The sequence below is a fragment of the Heloderma suspectum genome, chromosome 1 (assembly GCF_057233095.1).
Source record: "Heloderma suspectum isolate Gila_16-S chromosome 1, 16-S_ref, whole genome shotgun sequence".
NCBI lineage: Eukaryota > Metazoa > Chordata > Lepidosauria > Squamata > Helodermatidae > Heloderma > Heloderma suspectum.
The window spans coordinates 440,024,373-440,044,467 of record NC_139458.1 but is presented as its reverse complement, the minus strand read 5'-3'; the positions used below and the strand labels follow the sequence as shown (position 1 = coordinate 440,044,467).

At 45.3% G+C, this 20,095-nt stretch overlaps 1 protein-coding gene across 30 annotated transcripts in view; it reads right to left on the bottom strand.

Annotated features, from left to right (window-relative positions):
• The window catches only part of DTNB (dystrobrevin beta), a 267,328-nt gene that overhangs the window by 209,407 nt on the left and 37,826 nt on the right, over positions 1 to 20,095 (bottom strand). For 29 of the 30 annotated variants that reach the window (XM_084828198.1, XM_084828280.1, XM_084828880.1 and 26 more), the window contains 2 exons: positions 15,575 to 15,788; positions 2,585 to 2,670 (listed from right to left, as the gene is read on the bottom strand). In XM_084828198.1, the coding sequence (XP_084684324.1) occupies positions 2,585 to 2,670; positions 15,575 to 15,788 (300 nt within the window). Of the gene's footprint in view, positions 1 to 2,584; positions 2,671 to 15,574; positions 15,789 to 17,318; positions 17,412 to 20,095 lie in introns of all 30 variants that reach the window. The other variant, XM_084828363.1, reaches the window with a different exon arrangement.

The window sequence follows — 20,095 nt, the reverse complement described above, 5'->3', positions numbered from 1 at the left end:
TCACACATACGGGCAACTAACAAGCTAACTTTCTGGTGAAGGTAGATGCCTCAAGCAAGGACTGAAGAAAGAGCAGCATCAGCCTGTGCTCTGATGTCCATTCTATGATGAGCAAACATTGATGGCTGTGATTCCCAGTAGCCACATCTGGAAAAGAAGTGGAAGGCATGACCAACAAGACCAAAATGTTATTGGGCTGATAATCCTCTGCTACTGATGGAGGACAGCCATCTGACAGATGGGTCAGAATCAAGTGGGCCAAGTTAATGGAAGCCTGAGGCATGACAGGTGCTGGCTGAGAGGAGGGGCTGGTGGGCGTGTACGCCCTACAGTAGAAGGGGCATCACGATTGGAGGAGGCAGCTTCAGAGGCACAGCTGGAACCTAGGGAGGCTGCAAGGGCCCAACCAGAGGGCGTGGGGGTGCTGGTGCCACAGGTGGTTGTACAGGAACCAAGGGCGGCGGCTGCGGAGGTACAGCTACCAGAGTTGAAGGATGAGGTCCCCACAGAGGAAGGGGATCCATGGGAGTGGGTCATGACGCCAATGGTGGCTTCAAAACAGTGGCAGAGAAGGGGTACTTATGCTGAGGGGGGATGAAGAATGATGGTAACAACGGGACGACCCTCTACCCCAATCACTAGCTACACCACTATCAAAATATCAAGGTGCATCACTGCCTGTTCATCAGTGGGACAGAGGGTGCCACCAGGATGGTGAACGGAATCCCATGACTATGGAGACCATATATATCTATACTGAGGCTGCTCCTTCTATGAGGAGCCCCATCCATAATCAGAAAATGTAATCAGAGTAATGGGAGTCGGGGGAACCCCAACGAGAAGCTGGTGAACTTTGGTAGCAGGAGGGAGACCTGCCAAGTCTGGCCTGGTGTCTCATGAAAAACCACAGGGTCCACTGATGCCTCATGAAGCTTGTCCTCTAAGGCTGAAGTTATCATCTGCAGCTTGTCAGATAGAGCGAAATCACAGCCCAGGTTCATACCCATCTTTTGCAGAATGGGTATGGGGAAAGACAGCTTTGGTGGTTGCCAATTAACTGGATCTGAAGAAGGCTGTTCAGGAGGCAGCAAAGGAGCAGACAGCACCAACAAAGAGCAAGACACACCCACCCCTTGAGATTGGGTGGGGTGATTCTTCCTCCTCCTCCCTCCTCCTCTTCACCTTAGAAGGACAGGGGCCTTCTTAGAAGCTGTAAGATCAAGCAACCAGCTGTGTGTAGGTGACAGGTCTGAAACTTGCCCAATCGCACCTGGTACCAACACAGCTGTCAGACTTGAAGGTGCTACCAAAACTGCTGGCAACTCTGTAGAGGGCATCAGTACCAAAGACAGTGTTAAGGGCAGTGCAACAGGCTTGGAGAGTGGCCCCAAGTAGGAGGATCTGTGCCAAAGAGGGACAACTCCAGTGTCTGTGTGAAGCAGATGGAGGAGAGATGCTGGGCAGGAGTCTTAGGGTCCGACGTCGCTGCTTTTAACGCTTGCTCCCACAATAGCGCACAAAGCACGGCCAAGCAACTGCGGTGAGCCTGCTTGGTAAACGCTTGGCAAAACGTACAGGGCTCGACTTTATGCCCCTCGCCCAAGCAGAGTGGAGTGCATGCCTATCTACTCTTAGACTGGGCAGCAGTCTACTCTTACAGCAAAAGCATTTGAGGAAGGGAGCCCTCAGGGCCATGAGCCCTGAGGCCACACAGAGCCAGTGATTAACAGGAAATGCAAGAAACAGAGAGACAGATATGAAGAGTAGCTGAAATATACTCCCAGAATGCAGGACACAGAATAACGGGCTCAAGTGACAGGAAGCCAGATTCCAGCTGAGCATCAGGAGAAACTTCTTGACTGTCAGAGCAATACAACAATGGAACCAATGACCTAGGGAGTTGGTGGGCTCTCCCACACTGGAGGCCTTCAAGATGAGGCTGGACAGCCATCTGTTGGGGATGCTCTGACTTGAATTCCTGCACTGAGCAGGGGATGGACTCGATGGCCTTGTAGGCCCCTTCCAACCCCACTATTCTATGATTTTATGAAATAGACAGATAAACAGAAAATAAAGATATGGCTCAGCATAGTCTCAGATGAGACGGAGAAAACCCGCCGTGAGGCTGCTAATGCGGCAGTCAAAAGGGAACGTAGAGAGAATGGCAAGATCACTCTCTCTGGGCATGCACACTGGGATGGAGGGAATGGGTTTCAGCCCAAAACTGCACAGCTATAAAAGGTTCCCCCAAAGAGACACAGAACCCATATGTGTGATGCAGAGAGACCCTCAAAGAATAACAAAATGGAGTGCCAAATAACGCAATGGGATTTTTCAAGAAAATATGTTCCATTAATGAACCTTGTAGAAGGAATATAAAGTATGGATGGAAGTATGGAATTTTGTCACCAATGGGTGGCACTCGTTACTTGGAGGAATACGTTAATGTAGCATCCTTCCAGCCAACAGCAAGACTGCAATGAGGAAGGTAAGTAAATAGCATTCTGAATGCCATGATCTCTGTGTTGAGTTTGCAAGAATAAAGATTTTCCTCAAATGAAAAGTTATTTCCTTAAATACTCACATCTTAACTTGTCCAGAATTTTCCCACCGCACATAGTTGCCAACATTGCTTTTATGGAAAATACTGTGAGTTTCCCATGGCCCTCACTGTAAAAGACAAACAACCATTACCACATTAAGTATCATGTAACTTGCAGGAGCAAGACAGGTCAATGATCAATTTGTGAACACCCATGACTTATCCAACAGAACACCATGCCCTTCCCTTTTAGGTGGAATGGCCATGAGGAAGGACATCTTATTCAGCTCAGTGGGAACCTGCTGTACCAGCCAACAATCAACTTCTGGGGTTCTTAACCAAGGCCAAACACCTTCTGGGGAAGAACTCTGCACTTACTACTCTGCCTGGAAATAGGAACTCCACCTATAAAAAAGGAGAGTCTTGGGCTGTTAAGGGACAGAAACTACGTTTGGGCATTATTAACATCAGGGATGGAGAACTGCTGACCTACCACACTTCCCCATCCTCCCCCAGCAGGCCAAGCCCTCGCCTCCACCTGTCCCTTTCTGCAGCAATCTGTCGATGGAGGAAGAGACCCAGCCTCTTCCTCCACTACCAGATTGCTTGCTGGCCTCTCTGCATACAAAAAAGGGGCAGCCCCCTTCTCAGTGCCCAGAGAGGAAAATGGAGAGAAGGGATGAGGAGAAGACTCTAGGGCTATATAAGCTCAGAAGGAAAGAAGGGAAGATATATGTTAACTTTACAAAACATCCATTAGCTTGTCTACTTCCTACTGCCACCTCTAAAAGGCATCTCCCCTCATGGTTGGGAATCAGACATAAAACTCTTAACCCTGATACTTATGTTAAGATGGAGCGCTGGATAGATGACTGCAAATCTTAGTAGGCTCTTTGAAAATTGTTCTAGATGGGAAAGGGCTCACAAAATGAGCATTCCAAAATTCAGCACTGTTTCCCTAATATCATCATGAAGGAAGAGGAGAACCTGTGGGATACACTCACCTCTGGATATAAACTCTGCAGGAAGGACAGGGAAGGGCATACTGGAGGGGGTGTTGTTCTGTACATTGAAGAGGGCATAGTGTCAAGCATACTACAAAACCTAAAAGGCACAGACTCCTCCACAGATGCGCTGTGGGTGACAATGCTGGATTCCAAAAGTAATTTAGTACTAGGGACATGCTATCGTCCATCAGACCAGAACTCTCAGAGTGCTCTTGAGATGGAAAATGAAATCAGGGGGCTGCCTCCCAGCTAGGCAGAGTAGAGGAAGCTGCCCTTGGGACTACAGAAGCAAACAAGCTCCCAGAGAGAGAGCGATCAGAGCGAGCCAACAGGGGGAGCAAACAGGAGTTAGCCAGGGGAGTTGCAGCTGCAGAAGAGACAAAGGCAAAGAGGTAAGTGGGCTGGAGGAAGCTGGAGGAAGCTCAGAGGGCTGTCCTTTTCCTGCTGAGTGGCTGTGAGCTCACCAGGTGCTCCTGAGAGCTCCAATTGAATTGGGGGGGTGGATGGCCTGAGTACTCCCAGCAGCAGTGTGGTTAGGAAGCTTCAGTCTGTTTCCCACCTCCCAGCTGAGCAGAGCAGAGGAAGCTGCTCCAGCTGGTCTTGGAACTACAGAAGCAAGCAAGCTCCCAGAGAGCAAGCAATCAGAGCGAATGAACAGGCGGAGCAAACAGGAGTTAGCCAGGGGAGCTTGGCAGGAGAGGTCAAGGGGGAGGCCCCTAACATTTTATTTATTTATTTATTTAAACTCTCCCCCCCCCCATTTTTTGAAAAATGTATTTGTCTTGTAATACACACTTCCATACCAGTGGGACTCTGCTTTTAACCTGCAGTGAGTAGAGAACCAGGCACAGGCTACTCTAGAACAATGAGAAAGCTAGACACAAAAAGGGAAAAGAGACTATGGAAGGACAAGACTCTCCAGTGGTGGTGACCTGCAAGGTGTGTGCAATGTTTGTTTTCTTGCCTGAGAACAACATGGCCTACACCTGCAACAAGTGCAAGTTGATCACGCTGCTGGAAGAAAAAGTAAGAGGGTTGGAGCGGCGAGTGTCGACCCTCCGGGGAATAAGAGAAGATGACGAGTTCTTGGACAGAACGGTGGAACTACAGCAGCAAAGCGAAGTACAGGAGTTAGAAGAGCAACAGCAAGCTGAGGCAGAAGAGGAAACTGCTGAGGTGAGGAAAAATGCGGGAGAGGATACTCCTTGGAAAAGGGTGGCAGTTAGGAGAAGAAGCACTAGAAGAGACTCAGCACCAGTGGAGGCAGTGGAACTACGGAACAGTTTCCCGGTACTTGAGGATGAGACTGGAGGACAGCCTACAGAGGAAGAATTACAGGAGACCGCACAGGAGAGCAAGCAAGAGGCTGAAGGTCAGCCAATCAGGGGCGATGAAATCAAGGCCCACAACAACAAGAAGAGAAGAGGAGGAGTAGTGGGAGATTCTTTGCTGCGTGGGATCAAAACACAAGTATGTTGTGAAGACCCGTGGACTTGCCAGGTATGCTGTCTCCTAGGAGGATGGATTAGAGACATGACTGAAGGGTTGCCTGCACTCATAAAGCCCACTGACAGGTATCCTTTTCTTCTCATCCATGTGGGAACAAATGATACCGCCAACAGGAGCTACGAAGAAATCACGTCAGACTTTGAAGCTTTGGGAAGGAAACTCCAGAACTTTGGGGCCCAGATTGTTTTCTCATCCATCCTTCCAGTAGTCAGAAGATGGATAGAAAGGGAAAGAAAAATACTCCAGGTGAATGACTGGCTACGAAGGTGGTGCCGACGAGAGCGATTTGGATTCTGGGACTATGGGCTATACTTCCTGGAAGATGGACTGTTGGAAAGGGGCGGGTTGAACCTCACAAAAGCTGGGAAGAATGTGTTTGGCCACAGCATGAAGAACTTCATCAGGAGGGCTTTAAACTGAATCCTACGGGGAAGGGAGATGTAATGTTGGGGGTAACAATGGACGTAGGCGCATGCACTGCAACGGAGAGAACAGCTCTGATAGCGCCCAATAATAGTCTTCAGACATATGTAGGAAGAAAGCCAGACTATGAAGCACATGGTCTTCGATGTCTATATACTAATGCCCAGAGTATGGGAAACAAACAGAACGAACTTGAACTCTTAATACAGGAGGGAAATTATGACTTGATAGGTGTTACTGAGACTTGGTGGGATGACTCTCATGACTGGAATACCGCAATTGAAGGATATAACTTGTTCAAAAAGAACAGGAGGAACAGAAAGGGAGGTGGGGTTGCACTATAGGTGAAAAATACATATTTCTGCACAGAAATACAGGAGGATGAGCTTGTTAGCTCCATTGAGAGCATCTGAGTTAAAACAAATACAGCAAAGAACAAAAGGAACCTGGTGGTCGGAGTCTACTACCAGCCACCCAATCAAGGAGAAGATGAGGATGAAACTTTTGAAAAGCAAATTGCCAATGTTTCAAGGAAGCATGATGTATTAGTAATGGGGGACTTCAATTTCCCCGATATTTGTTGGGAGACAAATTCTGCAAAACACAGCCCCTCCAAGAAATTCCTGACTTGTGTGTGGATAACCTCCTCCTACAGAAAGTAGAGGAAGGAACTAGAGGATTGGCTATCCTTGACTTGATCCTAACCAACAGAGATGACTTAGTGGATCAAGTAGCAGTTACAGGAATTCTGGGGGAAAGTGACCATGTTATACTTGAGTGCTTGGTTCTAAGGGAAGCAAAAGCCGAGTGTAGTCAAACGCGTACCCTGGATTTTAGGAAAGCCAATTTTAATGAACTCAGAACAATGATCAGTAAGGTCCTATGGCAAGCGACTCTAATTAGAAAAGAAGTCCAAGATGGGTGGGAGTTTTAAAAAAAGGAAATTCTCAAGGCACAATTACAAACAATTCCAACAAGAAAAAAAGGCAGAAGACAACAGAAGAAGACAATGTGGCTTCACAAAAAGATTGGGGATGACCTGAAAACAAAAAAGCCCATGTATAGGAAGTGGAAGGAAGGACAAGCAATAAAGGAAGAGTGCAGGCAGGTAGCACAGAATTGCAGGAATGGCGTCAGGAAGCTGAGAACGAGCTGAGGATAGCGAGGGATGCTCAAAGCAACAAAAAAGCTTTCTTCAGCTACGTGCATAGTAAAAGGCAGAGGAAAGAAATGGTGGTTCAGCTATTAAATCAGGATGGCAAAATGATAACAGATGACAAAGAAAAGACAGAGAGGTGCTCAATTCCTACTTTGGCTCAGTCTTCTCCCAAAAGAGGGCCTATGACCCCGCTGGTAAATTTATTTTTATTTATTTATTATTAAATTTATTAATCGCCCATCTGGCTGGTCACCCAGCCACTCTGGGCGATTTACAGCATATAATAAAACAGTTTAAAACAATAAAAGTCTACAATAAAAACGTTTTCTAAAATACCCCAACCCACCCAAAATGCCTGCCTGAACAACCACGTTTTTAATGCATGGCGGAAGCTCATTAAAGAGGGGGCATGGCGGAGTTCCCTAGGGAGGGAGTTCCACAGAGTGGGGGCCACCACAGAAAAGGCCCTCTCCCTCGTCCCCACCAGTCTAGCTGCCCTGGCTGATGGGACAGTGAGAAGACCATCCGAGGCTGATCTTGTTAAGCGGCCTGTCTGGTGTTGCTGGAGGCGCTCCTTAAGATAGGCTGGGCCGGAACCATATAGGGTTTTAAAGGTCAAAACCAACACCTTGAATTTGGCCCAGAAAACAACTGGTAACCAGTGCAACTCCTTCAGCACTGGAGTGATGTGATCTTGCTGGCGGCTGCCTTTAATCAAGCGAGCCGCCGCAAAGGCGAAGTCCAGGCTGAACGGGAATGATTGCAGCTTGAGATCAATAGGTATATGGTCAAGCAACACCTCATTACTTTGAACGAGTTCAAATCTCAAGGGCCACATGAACTGCACCCTAGAGTAATAAAGGAACTGGCAGAAGAACTCTCAGAACCGCTGTCTATTCTCTTTGAGAAATCATGGAGGACGGGGGAAGTGCCAGATGACTGGAGGAGGGCTAACGTTGTCCCTATCTTCAAAAAGGGTAAAAAGGAGGAACCTGGGAACTACAGACCAGTCAGTCTGACATCAAGCCCTGGGAAAATTCTGGAGCAGATGATAAAGCAATCCATCTGTAAGCACCTTGAAAACAATGCAGTGATTCCTCAAAGCCAACATGGATTTGTCAAGAACAAATCCTGCCAGACTAATCTGATCGCATTTTTTGATCAGGTAACCTCCCTTGTGGACTGTGGGAATGCTGTGGACATCATATACCTCGACTTCAGCAAAGATTTTGACAAAGTGCCCCATGATCTCCTAATGAGCAAACTAGCTCAAAGTGGGCTAGATGAAACAACTCTCAGGTGGATCCACAGTTGGCTACAGAATCGGACTCAAAGAGTGCTTCACAAACTGGGGAGAGGTAACGAGCGTGATACTGCAGGGCTCAGTCCTGGGCCCAGTGCTCTTCATATTTTTATTAATGACTTGGAGGAGGAGGTGCAGGGAATGCTGATCACATTTGCAGATGACACAAAATTGGGCGAGATAGCTAATATCTTGGAAAACAGAAACAAAATTCAAAGTGATCTGGATAGACTGGAGCGCTGGGCAGAAAACAACAGAATGACATTTAATAGGGATAAATGCCAAGTTCTGCACCTAGGAAAAAGAAATCAAATGCACAGTTACAAGATGGGCGATACGTGGCTCAACAATACTACAAGTGAGAAGGATCTTGGAATTGTTGTCGATCACAAGCTGAATATGAGCCAACAATGTGATGTGTCTGCAAAAAAGGCAAATGCTCTTTTGGGCTGCATTAATAGAAGCATAGCTTCCAAATCCCAGGATGTACTAGTTCCCCTCTACTCAGCACTGGTTAGGCCTCATCTGGAGGAATGAGTCCAGTTCTGGGCACCACACTTCAAGAAGGATGCAGACAAGCTGGAGAGGGTTCAGAGGAAGGCAACAAAGATGATCAGAGGACTGGAAACAAAGCCCTATGAAGAGAGACTGAAAGAACTGGGCATGTTTTGCCTTGAGAAGAGAAGACTGAGGGGAGATAGGATAGCGCTCTTCAAGTCTTTGAAAGGTTGTCCCAGAGAGGAAGGCCAGCATCTCTTCTTGATCGTCCCAGAGTACAGGACACGGAATAATGGGCTCAAGTGACAGGAAGCCAGATTCCGGCGGAACATCAGGAAAAACGTCCTGACTGTTAGAGCAATGCGACAAGGGAACCAATGACCTAGGGAGGCGGTGGGCTCTCCCACACTGGAGGCACTCAAGACGAGGCTGGACAGCTACCTGTCAGGGATTGTCTGACTTGGATTCCTGCATTGAGCAAGGGGTTGGACTCAATGGTCTTGCAGGCCCCTTCCGACCCTACTATTATATGATTCTATGATTCTATCCAAACGAGAAACTGTTGTAATAATGGGTGACTTAAATTACCCCCACACTGACTGAAAAATGTGTGTTCCAGTCATGACAAGGAGGTTAAATTTCTCGATGCCCTAAGCGGCTGTGCCATAGAATAGTTTGACATGGACACCCAGAGGGGAGGTGACCCTGGATTTAATCCTAAGTGGTGCTGCCCAGGGCCTAGTACACGATGTGAATGTTTTCAAATCAACTAGAAACAGCGACCACAGTGCTATCAGATTTAATATATATTTAATTGTAAATTGCCAAGGAAATCCAACACAGGCCCATTTGACTTCTAAAGAGGAAACTTTGCTAAAAGGAGGGAACTGGTAAAAAGGAAGTTGAAAACGGGAGTTAAGAGGATTAAATCCTTTCAAAATGCTTGGAGATTACTCAAAACCACAATAATAGAAGCTCAACTAGAAGGAAGCTGCAATGATATGGTTAACAAGCAGTGTCAAGGAAGCTATTAGAGAGAAGAAAGCTTCCTTCAGAAAATGGAAATCTGGCCCAAATGAAGACAGCAAAAGGGAGCACAAACTTGCACAAAGGAGATGAAAATAGACAATAAGAGGGGGGGAAAGGCATTTTGAAGAGCATATTGTTAACACCATCAAGATAATTTTTTAAATATATCAGAAGCAGGAAATCAGCAAGGGCAGCAGTTGGACCACAGGATGACAACCGAGTTAAAGGAGTTCTAAAGGAGAATAAGGAGACTGTGGAGCAGCTGAATGAATTATTTTCATCTGTCTTCAATGCAGAAGATATAGGACAGATACCTATGAATGAACTGATATTTTCAGGAAGTCTGAGTCTAAGGAAATGAGGCAAATAGTGGTGAAAAAAGATGAACTTCTCAACCTTACTGACAGACTGAAAGCAAATGAATCACTAGGCCCAGATGGTATCCACCCTAGAGTTCTTAAATAACTGAAATGTGCAATTGATGATCTTCTAACAAAACTATGTTAACAGGTCCCTAAGATAAGACTGGAAGATGGCCAGTGTAACACCAATTTTTAAAAAGGGATCCGGGGGGATGTGGGAAATTACAGGCCAGTTACCTAGATGTCTGTTCTGGGTAAATTGATTGAAAGCATTACTAAAGATGAAATTAGTAGGCATATAGAAGGACAAGCACTGCTGAAAAAGAATCAACCTGGCTTCTGCAAAGGTGAATCCTGTCTCACTAACCTTTTAGAGAACTTTGAGAGGGTCAATAAACATGTGGACACAGGTGATCCGGTAGAAATTATTTACTTGGACTTCCAAAAGGCTTTTGACAAAGTCCTTCAACAAAGACTCCTGAGCAAACTAAGCAGTCATGGAGTAAGAGGAGAGGACCTCTTATGGATCAATAACTGGTTAAAGAACAGAAAGCAAAGTATAGGAATAAATGGTAAATTCTCCCAATGGAGGGATGTAAACAATGGTGTCCTACAGGGATCTATATGGGGACCAATGCTTTTCAACTGGTTCATAAATTATTTGGAATTAGGAGTAAGCTGGCCAAGTTTGCTGATGACACCAAATTATTTAGGGTGGTTAAAACAAAAATGGACTGCGAAGAGCTCCAAAAGGAACTCTCCAAATTGGGTGAAGGGGCATCAAAATGGCAGATGCGGTTCAACGTTGCAAGTGTAAAGTGATGCACATTCAGGCAAAAAATCCCAGCTTTATATATATGCTGTTTGGATCTGAGCTAGTGGTGAGTGACCAAGAAAGAGATCTTGAAGTCGTGGTGGACAGCTCGATGAAGATGTCGACCCAGTGGGTGGCTGCTGTGAAAAAGGCTAATTCCATGTTAGGCATAATTAGGAAAGGAATTGAAAATAAAACTGCCAATATCATACTGCCCTTATACAAATCTGTGATGTGACCACATTTGGAATACTGTGTACAGTTCTGGTCACTGCACCTAAAAAAAGGGTATCGTAGAGTTGGAAAAAATGGAGAAATGGGCAACTAAAATGATCAAGGGGTTGGAGCAACTCCACTACAAGGAAAGGTTACAACATATGGGACTGTTTAGCTTAGAAAAGAGGCAAGTAAGGGAAGACTTGAAAGAGGTGTACAAAATTATGCATAGTGGGGAGAAAGTAAATATCGAGGCATTTTTCTCTCTCTCTCGTAATACTAGAACCCAGGTCATCCCATGAAGCTGATTCATGGGAGATTCAGGACAGATAAAAGGAAGTCCTACTTCACATAGTATATAGTTAAACTGTGGAATTCACTTCCACAGGATGTAGTGATGGTCTCCAGTTTGGATTGGTTTTATTCATTCATTCATTCATTTCATTTCTATACTGCCCAATAGCTGGAGCTCTCTGGCTTTAAAAGGGGATTGGACAAATTCCTGGAGGACAAGGCAACAAAGGCTACTAGTCCTGATGGCTATATGCTACTTGTATCAGAGGCAGTATGCCTATGTACTCCAGTTGCTGGGGAACATGGGTGAGCGGGTGCTGTTGCACCCGCTTATGGGTTTCCTGCAGGTAGCTGGTTAGCCACTGTGTGAACGGAATGCTGGACTAGATGGACCTTCGCCTGATCCAGCACGGCTTTTCTTATGTTCATTTCCTTACATTAGCACCCTACAAGTAAGCCCAGAGGGATGCTGTCAATAGAAGAACTCTGTTCACAGCTCAGGGTTTGCTTCAAATGTGACATTTCCCACACTGATTGCACAGATGCTTCCCTTTTGCTGGATGTCTCTACAGCAAGAAGCAGCAATTGCCTCCCCAATGCACATGCACGTCACAAAGGAGGCACGTGTGCCATCTATGATATTTACATAGCCTTTGACAAACCCACTAACCAACAAGCCAGGGGCAGAGACCTTGGCAAGCAAAAAGGCTCAGGGAGGGAGGCTGCATTACAGCAACTAAATTAGGCTGCCAGAAAAACCTGGAGTAGATTTTTGGGAAAGAATCTGTTCTCTAGTGCTGAATGACCTAAGCAAGGTTCTTCCCCTTCCCCCTTCCTTCACTTCCTGGGAATGCTGCAGATCTGACTGGTGGGTTGTGTGTGTGGCCGTGTATACATGCAATGATATACAGATCTGCTAATTTGAGGTTAAAACTTCATGTACCTGATGAAGTGGACAGCATCCACGAAAGTTTATGCCTCGCTATTGCAATGATTTCTACATTATCACCCAAAAATATTTTGTGAACGGCAACTGTTAAGGTCATCACCACTGTCTGTACTGTCTTGCATTTCCATTCTCTCTTATAACAGAGTTTATATTGCCACCGCAGCATGGGTCCATAGATCTGCCAATTTGGGGATAACACTTCATGTATCTGATGAAGTGGAGAGTGTCCACAAAAGCTAATGCCAGAATAAAGTAAGTTAGAATAAATATGTTAAGGTCTCACAAGACTCTTCTTTGGTTTTGGCTATTGTGCAGTAAAGAAATGATGATGATGATGTTAATAATAATAATAATAATAATAATAATAATAATAATTAGAGAAGTTACACAACTGGCAGGAACAATTTGTTAAGCACCTTTTGTATTCTGCATTAGAAAATTCTGCACTATAAATGAGTTATAGAAGCCTTTAATATGAATTGCTGCTCTTTTGCATCAGCATGTTTATTTTGAATATTTAAGAACATAAAAAGAGTCTGCAAGATGCAGCTATCCATCAGCCTGCTCTGAAGGATGTCCTCTCAGAAGAACCTAAGGAGAGGCCTCTCTAGTCCATCATCTCTGTTACCACAGGTGTCAATCAGATGCCCTAATGGGAAGTCCACAAGCAGGACATGACTAGCCCCCATTGACAGCCTTATACTCCACAAATTTATCTAATCCTCTTTTAAAGCTGTCCAGTTTGATAGTCAACATTACATACTCTGGTGGCGCGTAGTTAAACTATGGAATGTGCTGTGTGAAGAAGTCCTTCCTTTTTATCTGTCCTTCATCTTCATTGGATAAGCTCCCAGTCCTGGGACTTTCTGCCTCACAATTCACACCCTTAACCACTACAATATGTAGCTAGCTCAAACTGCAGTCCCCAGTGCCATGCAGCAAATTGCTTTTGCCACAGAGAGGAACTTCGAAAGCAGACTGGAGGCTGAAAGCAATCAGGTCCGACCGGGCACACCTAAGGGAGCTTTTCCAATGCCAGCCTTAATACTGAGATTTGTAGAATGCAGATAGTTATTTATTTATCGCAAGTAGCAGTGTGATGGCAGGAGAGGTGAGGCAGGCAGGCAAGTATCAACCAAGGGCAGGTGGGAAGTCATGACTTGGAGACAATTTGAACTAAGCATGCAGCCACAAAGGGCACAAAAACTCAGCTTGGAGAATGCTGGAAATGTTCAGATGTTTCCTGTACATTGCCAAGTGTGCTTTTTTCATCACAAAGGCAAGGACAATGTTTTTAAAACTCACAAACACAAGAGTAGAACAACAACAACAACTAAACACATAAAGATCCTCTGGATTCCACACAGAAGTGCACTTACATGCAATCACATTGAGAGAACAGCCATCTTGCCACCTGAAGAGAAGTCTCAACTAAATGGACTCTCTTGTATGCAGCAAGGCTACAAAAGAACCATTGGAAAGGACTCCAAAAGATGTCAGTCCATAACCCTTGATAAATTATATGAATATATCCTGTGCAGTACTTTCACCTCAACATTTCTCTGGCCTGCCAAGTTTTCTGCCTCCTAGGTGCAGATCAGCAAAAGGAAGAACTTCTACCCTAGAGGCCAGTTTCACTCAGACTCAGGTTCGCAAGCCAGAGTAAATGTTCCTGCCTCTCTTACAACATGCACAGCAGAGAGACTGCTACAACCACAAGCCAGCTGAAACAAAGCTAAGACTATCTTGAAGAGTTCTTGGCTCACCTCTGGATGGTGGGACTGGAGACCAAGAAGTCAGGCTTCTGTTCCACAACATTATACAACCTATGAGACTCACAAGGGACTCTGAGGTTTATTACTGCAGCTTCACAAGTGAAATTGGCACTTTACCTTAGCACAGGGTTGAGCAACCTGTGGCCCTCCAGATGTTTTGGATTACAATTCCCATCATCCCTCACCATTGGCTGGCTAGGGCTGATGGGAGTTGTAGGCCAAAACATCTGGAGGGCCACAAGTTGCCACCCATGACATAGCCAAACATGCTCCTCAGTGCAAAGGACAGAGCACTGGAACTAGGGAGGGAGGCAACATCTCCCTTTAAATGCAGTCTTGATCCACACAATTAAGCATAATATTTTCTCCCACACAGTGGGAGTGCTCAGTACATAACACTGGTAATATAACTACATGGAGAAACTTTAGCTTGAACCGACTTTATGCACAGACAGACGCAACCATTGCAAGAACCAGGGTGGGTTAGAAAACGGCATTTCTCAGAAGATCTGCATTTGGACAGAGGCTGGGAGGAAGGCTCAATGTGGCCCAAGACTGAATACTTACAGGGTGTTTTTAATGGACCCAACATGAATCCACACATCCAGATGAGAACATCTGTCTTTTCTGTACTCTTTATTTATTTTTATTTATTTGTTTATTTATTATTAAATTTATTAATCGCCCATCTGGCTGGTCACCCAGCCACTCTGGGCGATGTACAACATACAATAAAACAGTTTAAAACAATAAAATTCTACCATAAAAACATTTTCTAAAATACCCTAACCCACCCCAAATGCCTGCCTGAACAACCATGTTTTTAATGCATGACGGAAGCTCATTAAAGAGCTTTCAATTTGTCTGTGCATTTTCTTGAAGGGTGGCACCCAAAATTGATTAACAGGCTTTAAAAGGGGTCAGACAAATTGATGGGGGATAAGGCTATGAATGGCTACTGGTCATGATGGCTATATTTTGCCTCCAGGGTCAGAGGAAGTATGCCTCTGTATGCCAGTTGCTGGGGAACATGAGCAGGATGCTGCTGCTGTGCTCATGTCCTGCTTGTGGGCTTCCCATTGAGGCATCTGCTTGGCCATGGTGTGAACAGAATGCTGGACAAGATGGGCCTTGGTCTGATCCAGCACAGCTCTTCTTACATTCTTAATTTGAAGTGGTTGCCAAATACAGAAGTGCAATTACTTGGTTACGGGTCTCTTCATGCTGTGGAAATTGGCACTGGACTTTTTGGCAGACATCACATTTCAGGTCCATGCTAACATTGCCTTCCATGGTGACCCATTATTCTTTTCACCACTGCTATTAGAACCTGTAAAAGTTCTGTCCATCTTTGATGTCTGCTGTGGCAGGGACTTCTGGGCTTTGCACTAAATAAGCATTAGCACAACGGAAGCAGTAGTATTTCACTTTCTGCTTCCCTGGTTTTCACAATTTATATAAGTGATGAGCATAGTTTATGAGCTCACACATCTGCAGCCTGAACACTGATATTCAAATCGGAAATAAAATCCTGTCTCGGCATGATGGGTGAGCTGAAACATGGGTGTGAATCTCTGCAAACCACATAATAAGCCATGCGCTCCAACTTGGGTGCCAAAGGCCTCAGGCTCTGTCTCAGACCACAGAATCTTTGGTTGGAAGCAACACAGACTACTTCCAGAGAAATCACTTACCTGTCATATGCTGCTATCATGAAGTTGAGGAGAAGGCTGATGGATTGCTCCACACTGATCTGGTGAGTAGAAGGAAGGCGTTTATTCAGTTGGTAGTAGATGGAAGAAATTATGGTTTCTAGTCGAGACACATTGATCTCTGTGTTATGATCCAATGTGTTAAGGCCATTGTCTCGGAAGGCTTCAATCATATTCCAGATATCCACAAGATGAACTGGGGGAGAAAGAGAAAGAAGTTTTACTGTGAAAAAATGAACTTTAGTTGTCATTCCAGCAATATTTTAAAACGCATTCCTTCTATAAAATGCAGTAACATATCCAGATGTTTCCTTCTACAGAAACAGCTGATGTTCATCTAACTAACTCCTCAATCAGCAGAAACAAACTAGAGTTGACCTCTAGGCTCAGCATTCTCCACTGGTCCTACAAGAGCTGTCTGAATGTCTCCACTTTTCTCTCAGCATTTCACATCACAGTCTTAGCTGGGCACTTCCAGAGTGGGGCAAAGTATGCCTGGCCAATATTTGTGGTTGGCTGTCCAGATATGGGTGCAGGCTTATGTTTATTAGTATAGCACCGAAATGCCTGGGGGAAGGGGGAGGGGGGTAAGACCTCTCCCCACCTTGTAGCTCATTATCCAGACTGCCACTGGGTGAGGAATACCTATACCCCTCAATTCTCCTGCCCCCAGCCAGCCTCCCATTACATGTTTGCTTGGCCCCAACAGTGAGGGGGAGGGAGGGAGAGAGAACACGTACACAAGCATGCATATTTTGCACAGGCCGATGATTCATTGCAGCTACTGCAAGGGGCACATTCTGGCAGAGAAGCAGAGTGGAAACAGGAATAATAAAATAAATGAAGGCCATCTATATGTATAGGGTAATCTCTGGATTCAATAAGTGGACGCTGCCGCTGCCCGTCTCCGCTGCCCCTCCCCAAAACACATTTTTCTTGTTCCATATCCTAAAGCTCTGCTTGTGTCCCCTGTACCTGATGCCACCATCATGCTGTTTGCACAGATCCAGCAGTCCCTGGTGGTGGTGGTGACAAAAGGCAAAGAGAAGCCCCTAGAGCACAACAGCCAGAACTTCATAAGAACATAAGAAGAGCCAAGCTGGATCAGACAACGGGTCCATCTAGTTCAGCATTCTGTTCACACAATGTTCATACAGCTGTCAATGGGAAACCCACAAGCAGGACATGAGTGCAACAGCACCCTCCTACACCTCTAACTTGTCTCCCCTTACTCGCCTTTTTTCCTAGCAAAGCAATCCCAGCTGTTTAGCTTAGAAAAGCTTCCTTTTTGTGTAAGAAAGAAAGAACGAAAGAAAGAAAGAAACTCTCCAGTTCCATGGAACTCTGTTTGCACAACCAAGCGATTTCCCCCTGGTGGGGAAGGAAAAAGGGAGCAGGGAGCAGAGAGCAGAGAAGAGGGAAGAGAGGATGAGCCAACCACACAAAAGGAGACAGGTTATTTTTAAAAAGCAGTTCTCTGGGACTGCCAAATACACCTTCTTCCTGTGATATTTTTTCAATGCTCTGTGCCCTGTCATCCAATTATCTCTCTCTACCCACTCTCCCTTCACCATATTCTTCCCACTCTTAGCATCACTTCACTCTATAACTCACACTTCCATCTCCTTTGCCACAACCCTATGCCTTTTAACAACACACACAAACTTCCCATTTGCACATTATCCTATATTTCATGAACAGCAACGTTTTTCTACTGTTTTACTACCTTTTACTCAGACGTGCTAGTTTTTCTTGTGCTACAAGTGTGCGTCTACAAGTATCACCTCTTCGTAGTATTTTATCTGAGCAGGACTCCACCCTGGAACATATGAAGAGTGCTTTGAATCATGTGAAGAATACCCAGCATATGTATGGGGACCAAAGTGGGAGTGACTTCCCTCCTCTTCTTCACTCACCCTTCCTTAAGAGCAGCTCCTGCCCTGTTGCATTTGCATTCTCAAGCCAGAGGGAGAAGAGCTGAGATGGAGAGACACCCCCGGTGTGCAGGAGAAAGGTCTTGGCAAAAGAAACACACCTGATTTCCCTCCCTCTCTCAGCAGGCAGGGCTCTCTCTTAGGATAACACCTGTGGACTCTTATGGCTGTGAGCAGCATGTGTGGACAGTGGTGGTGCCCAGATGTCAAGCTCCAAGCAGCAGCAAAGGGAATGCTGTGCCAAAATGTTCCAAATAATGAAGCAAGGTGAGGTCTAAAGGCTACCCCACTTCACCCCACCCACTCCCTCTCATGCGCTTGCTCCTTCTCCTTTGCTTGCCCAGGGCCAGAGGCTGGGATAAAGATCTCACTTTTCTTTTTAAGGGCACTGTGGCTACAGAGTTGCTGCAACCCAGCTTCAGTCAGGCTGTGAGCCAGTACTGGGTCATAACCCACCAGTTGAAAAACAATGGAACAGTACACTTTGGTAAACATTTATGGATTTTATTAAAAAAAAAAAAAATTCCTAGAGAAAACCACCAGCATGTCAAGATGGATATGGAAAGATAATTTAGATAATTACAACAAAATCTTAAACCTCTGATGAACTTCTGTAGATAAATATAAGGTTATTAATATATTGAACCTCTTGTGATTCCTGTTAACTGTAATTTGATTCCTCATGTAATGTCTGTGTTTTGCTAGTTGCAAAAGTTGTAATGTTATATACTCATTGATCATATTGTAAACATGTAATTTAAAACTCAATAAAATATTTTTTTAAACAAAAAATAGGACAGAGAATAGCTAAACAGAGCTGCATGGATCTCTGAATATGTCAATACACAGCTGCTGTCCCTGGTATTCTGTCCTGTAATCCATTGCTGAAGGATACCTAACCACACTGTTCTTCTTCATTGCATAACTTAGAATCATTAATGACACCCTGTTTAGTTTGCATACGAGCTTCACCCTGCATTCAAGGATCTGAGCCGCCAGTTTTGAGTTGCAAACAAAAAGGCTGGCTCTCTTGAGATTAGAAGGGAGGACTCCATCTTGCCATGCCTACTCTTAAACTGAAGAGCAAGCTAAAGTTCTCCTTCTGCAAAAAAAATAATAATCATGGATTGGGGAAAGAGAGAGAAAAAGAGAGAGATGATCGGGGGGGCGGGGAGAGAAAAACCTTGCTTTGTCTCTAGTTGCTTGGCTCAGGCATACCAATATATGACTACTAGTTAACCACCCATAGGAAAGTTGATCAGGGGGCTGTCTTCACGAGTGATTTAGTGTGACGTTAGAGCGGTTTGAGTTCCTTCACAAGAGAGGGTGTCATCACCCATCTGCTGCCAACCAGACGCTTCCCTCTTGAAAAGCTGCATTTTCTGAAACTCCTTTTACTCTTTTTTTACTAAAAGCAGTTCCCTGGCGGATTTACCACAGTGTGCATTAAATCCCGGGCATGCTTCTGTGACCTGACAGTGACATAGTCAAGGGGGTAGGACGTCCCATTGCCTCTTGTTTCCCCAATGGAAGCAGTTTTTCCCATTGAGAAACTCCCCAGGAGCACAGCAGCGACCCCTCACGTTATTGCAGTAGTGGGGACACTCACTCACCTTAGGCAGCCTGCTTCTAATCTTTAACAGATTCCCCCCCCCCATGCATGTTTACTCAGAAGTAAGAAATAAATCTTGCTCCCCTGCAGTAAAAGGGTTAAAGGCTAACTTTAGTAACTCGGCCTAAAGTGCTCTTTCGCTTCTCAATTGCTCTCTTAAATCGTGTTGTGCTTCTTTGATGTTCTGTAGTTTCTCTGAGTTTCTCCATTGTTATGAAAAGTCACTTCTCAGCTTTATCTCTTTATCACAGTAATGATCTTCTGATTTACCTGGAGCTTCTCATTGCAAGCAGGGAGAAAGAGAAAGGGTGGGTTGGAACCAATAGGCAAAAGTGCACACATGGGGAAAAATGGGGTGGGAGCAATAACTCCATGTCAGATTGCTGGAATGGAGAGAAATTGGGGTAGGGGAAGCTCTCGGGGGCGGGGGGGGGGGAGACTTCAGATGCTGTACTGGAGAACTGGGGATTTTGGCTTCTTCAGGGAAATCTGTACACGTGGGTAAAATTAGTTGCTCTCCATTCATAATAATGTAGTGGCAGCGGGGAGCCTGGACAGGGGCAGGAAACAAGCCTCTCTCACTGGTTGAGCATCCCCTGTGAGTTTGATGGCATTCAGTTCTACCCCGCCACCCCACCCAGAAGTATGTTCCTTTCAAACACTGTGTGGCCCCTGAAAACCAGATTTTAAAAGTATGCTACACTTGGCTTATCTGGCTTCATCTGCCCCTGACAGACCAAAGCCGATTCCATGAAAATCTGGGTAATACTCAAACACACTTCTCATTCCGCTGCTGTGAATCATAGAATACTGGGGTTGGAAGGGGCCTACAAGGCCAATGAGTCCAACCCCCTGCTCAACGCAGGAATCCAAGTCAGCGCATCCCCGACAGGTAGCTGTCCGGCCTCATCACCCCAGGACAGCAGAGGAGGGGGGTGCCTGCTCCTCCTAAAAGTC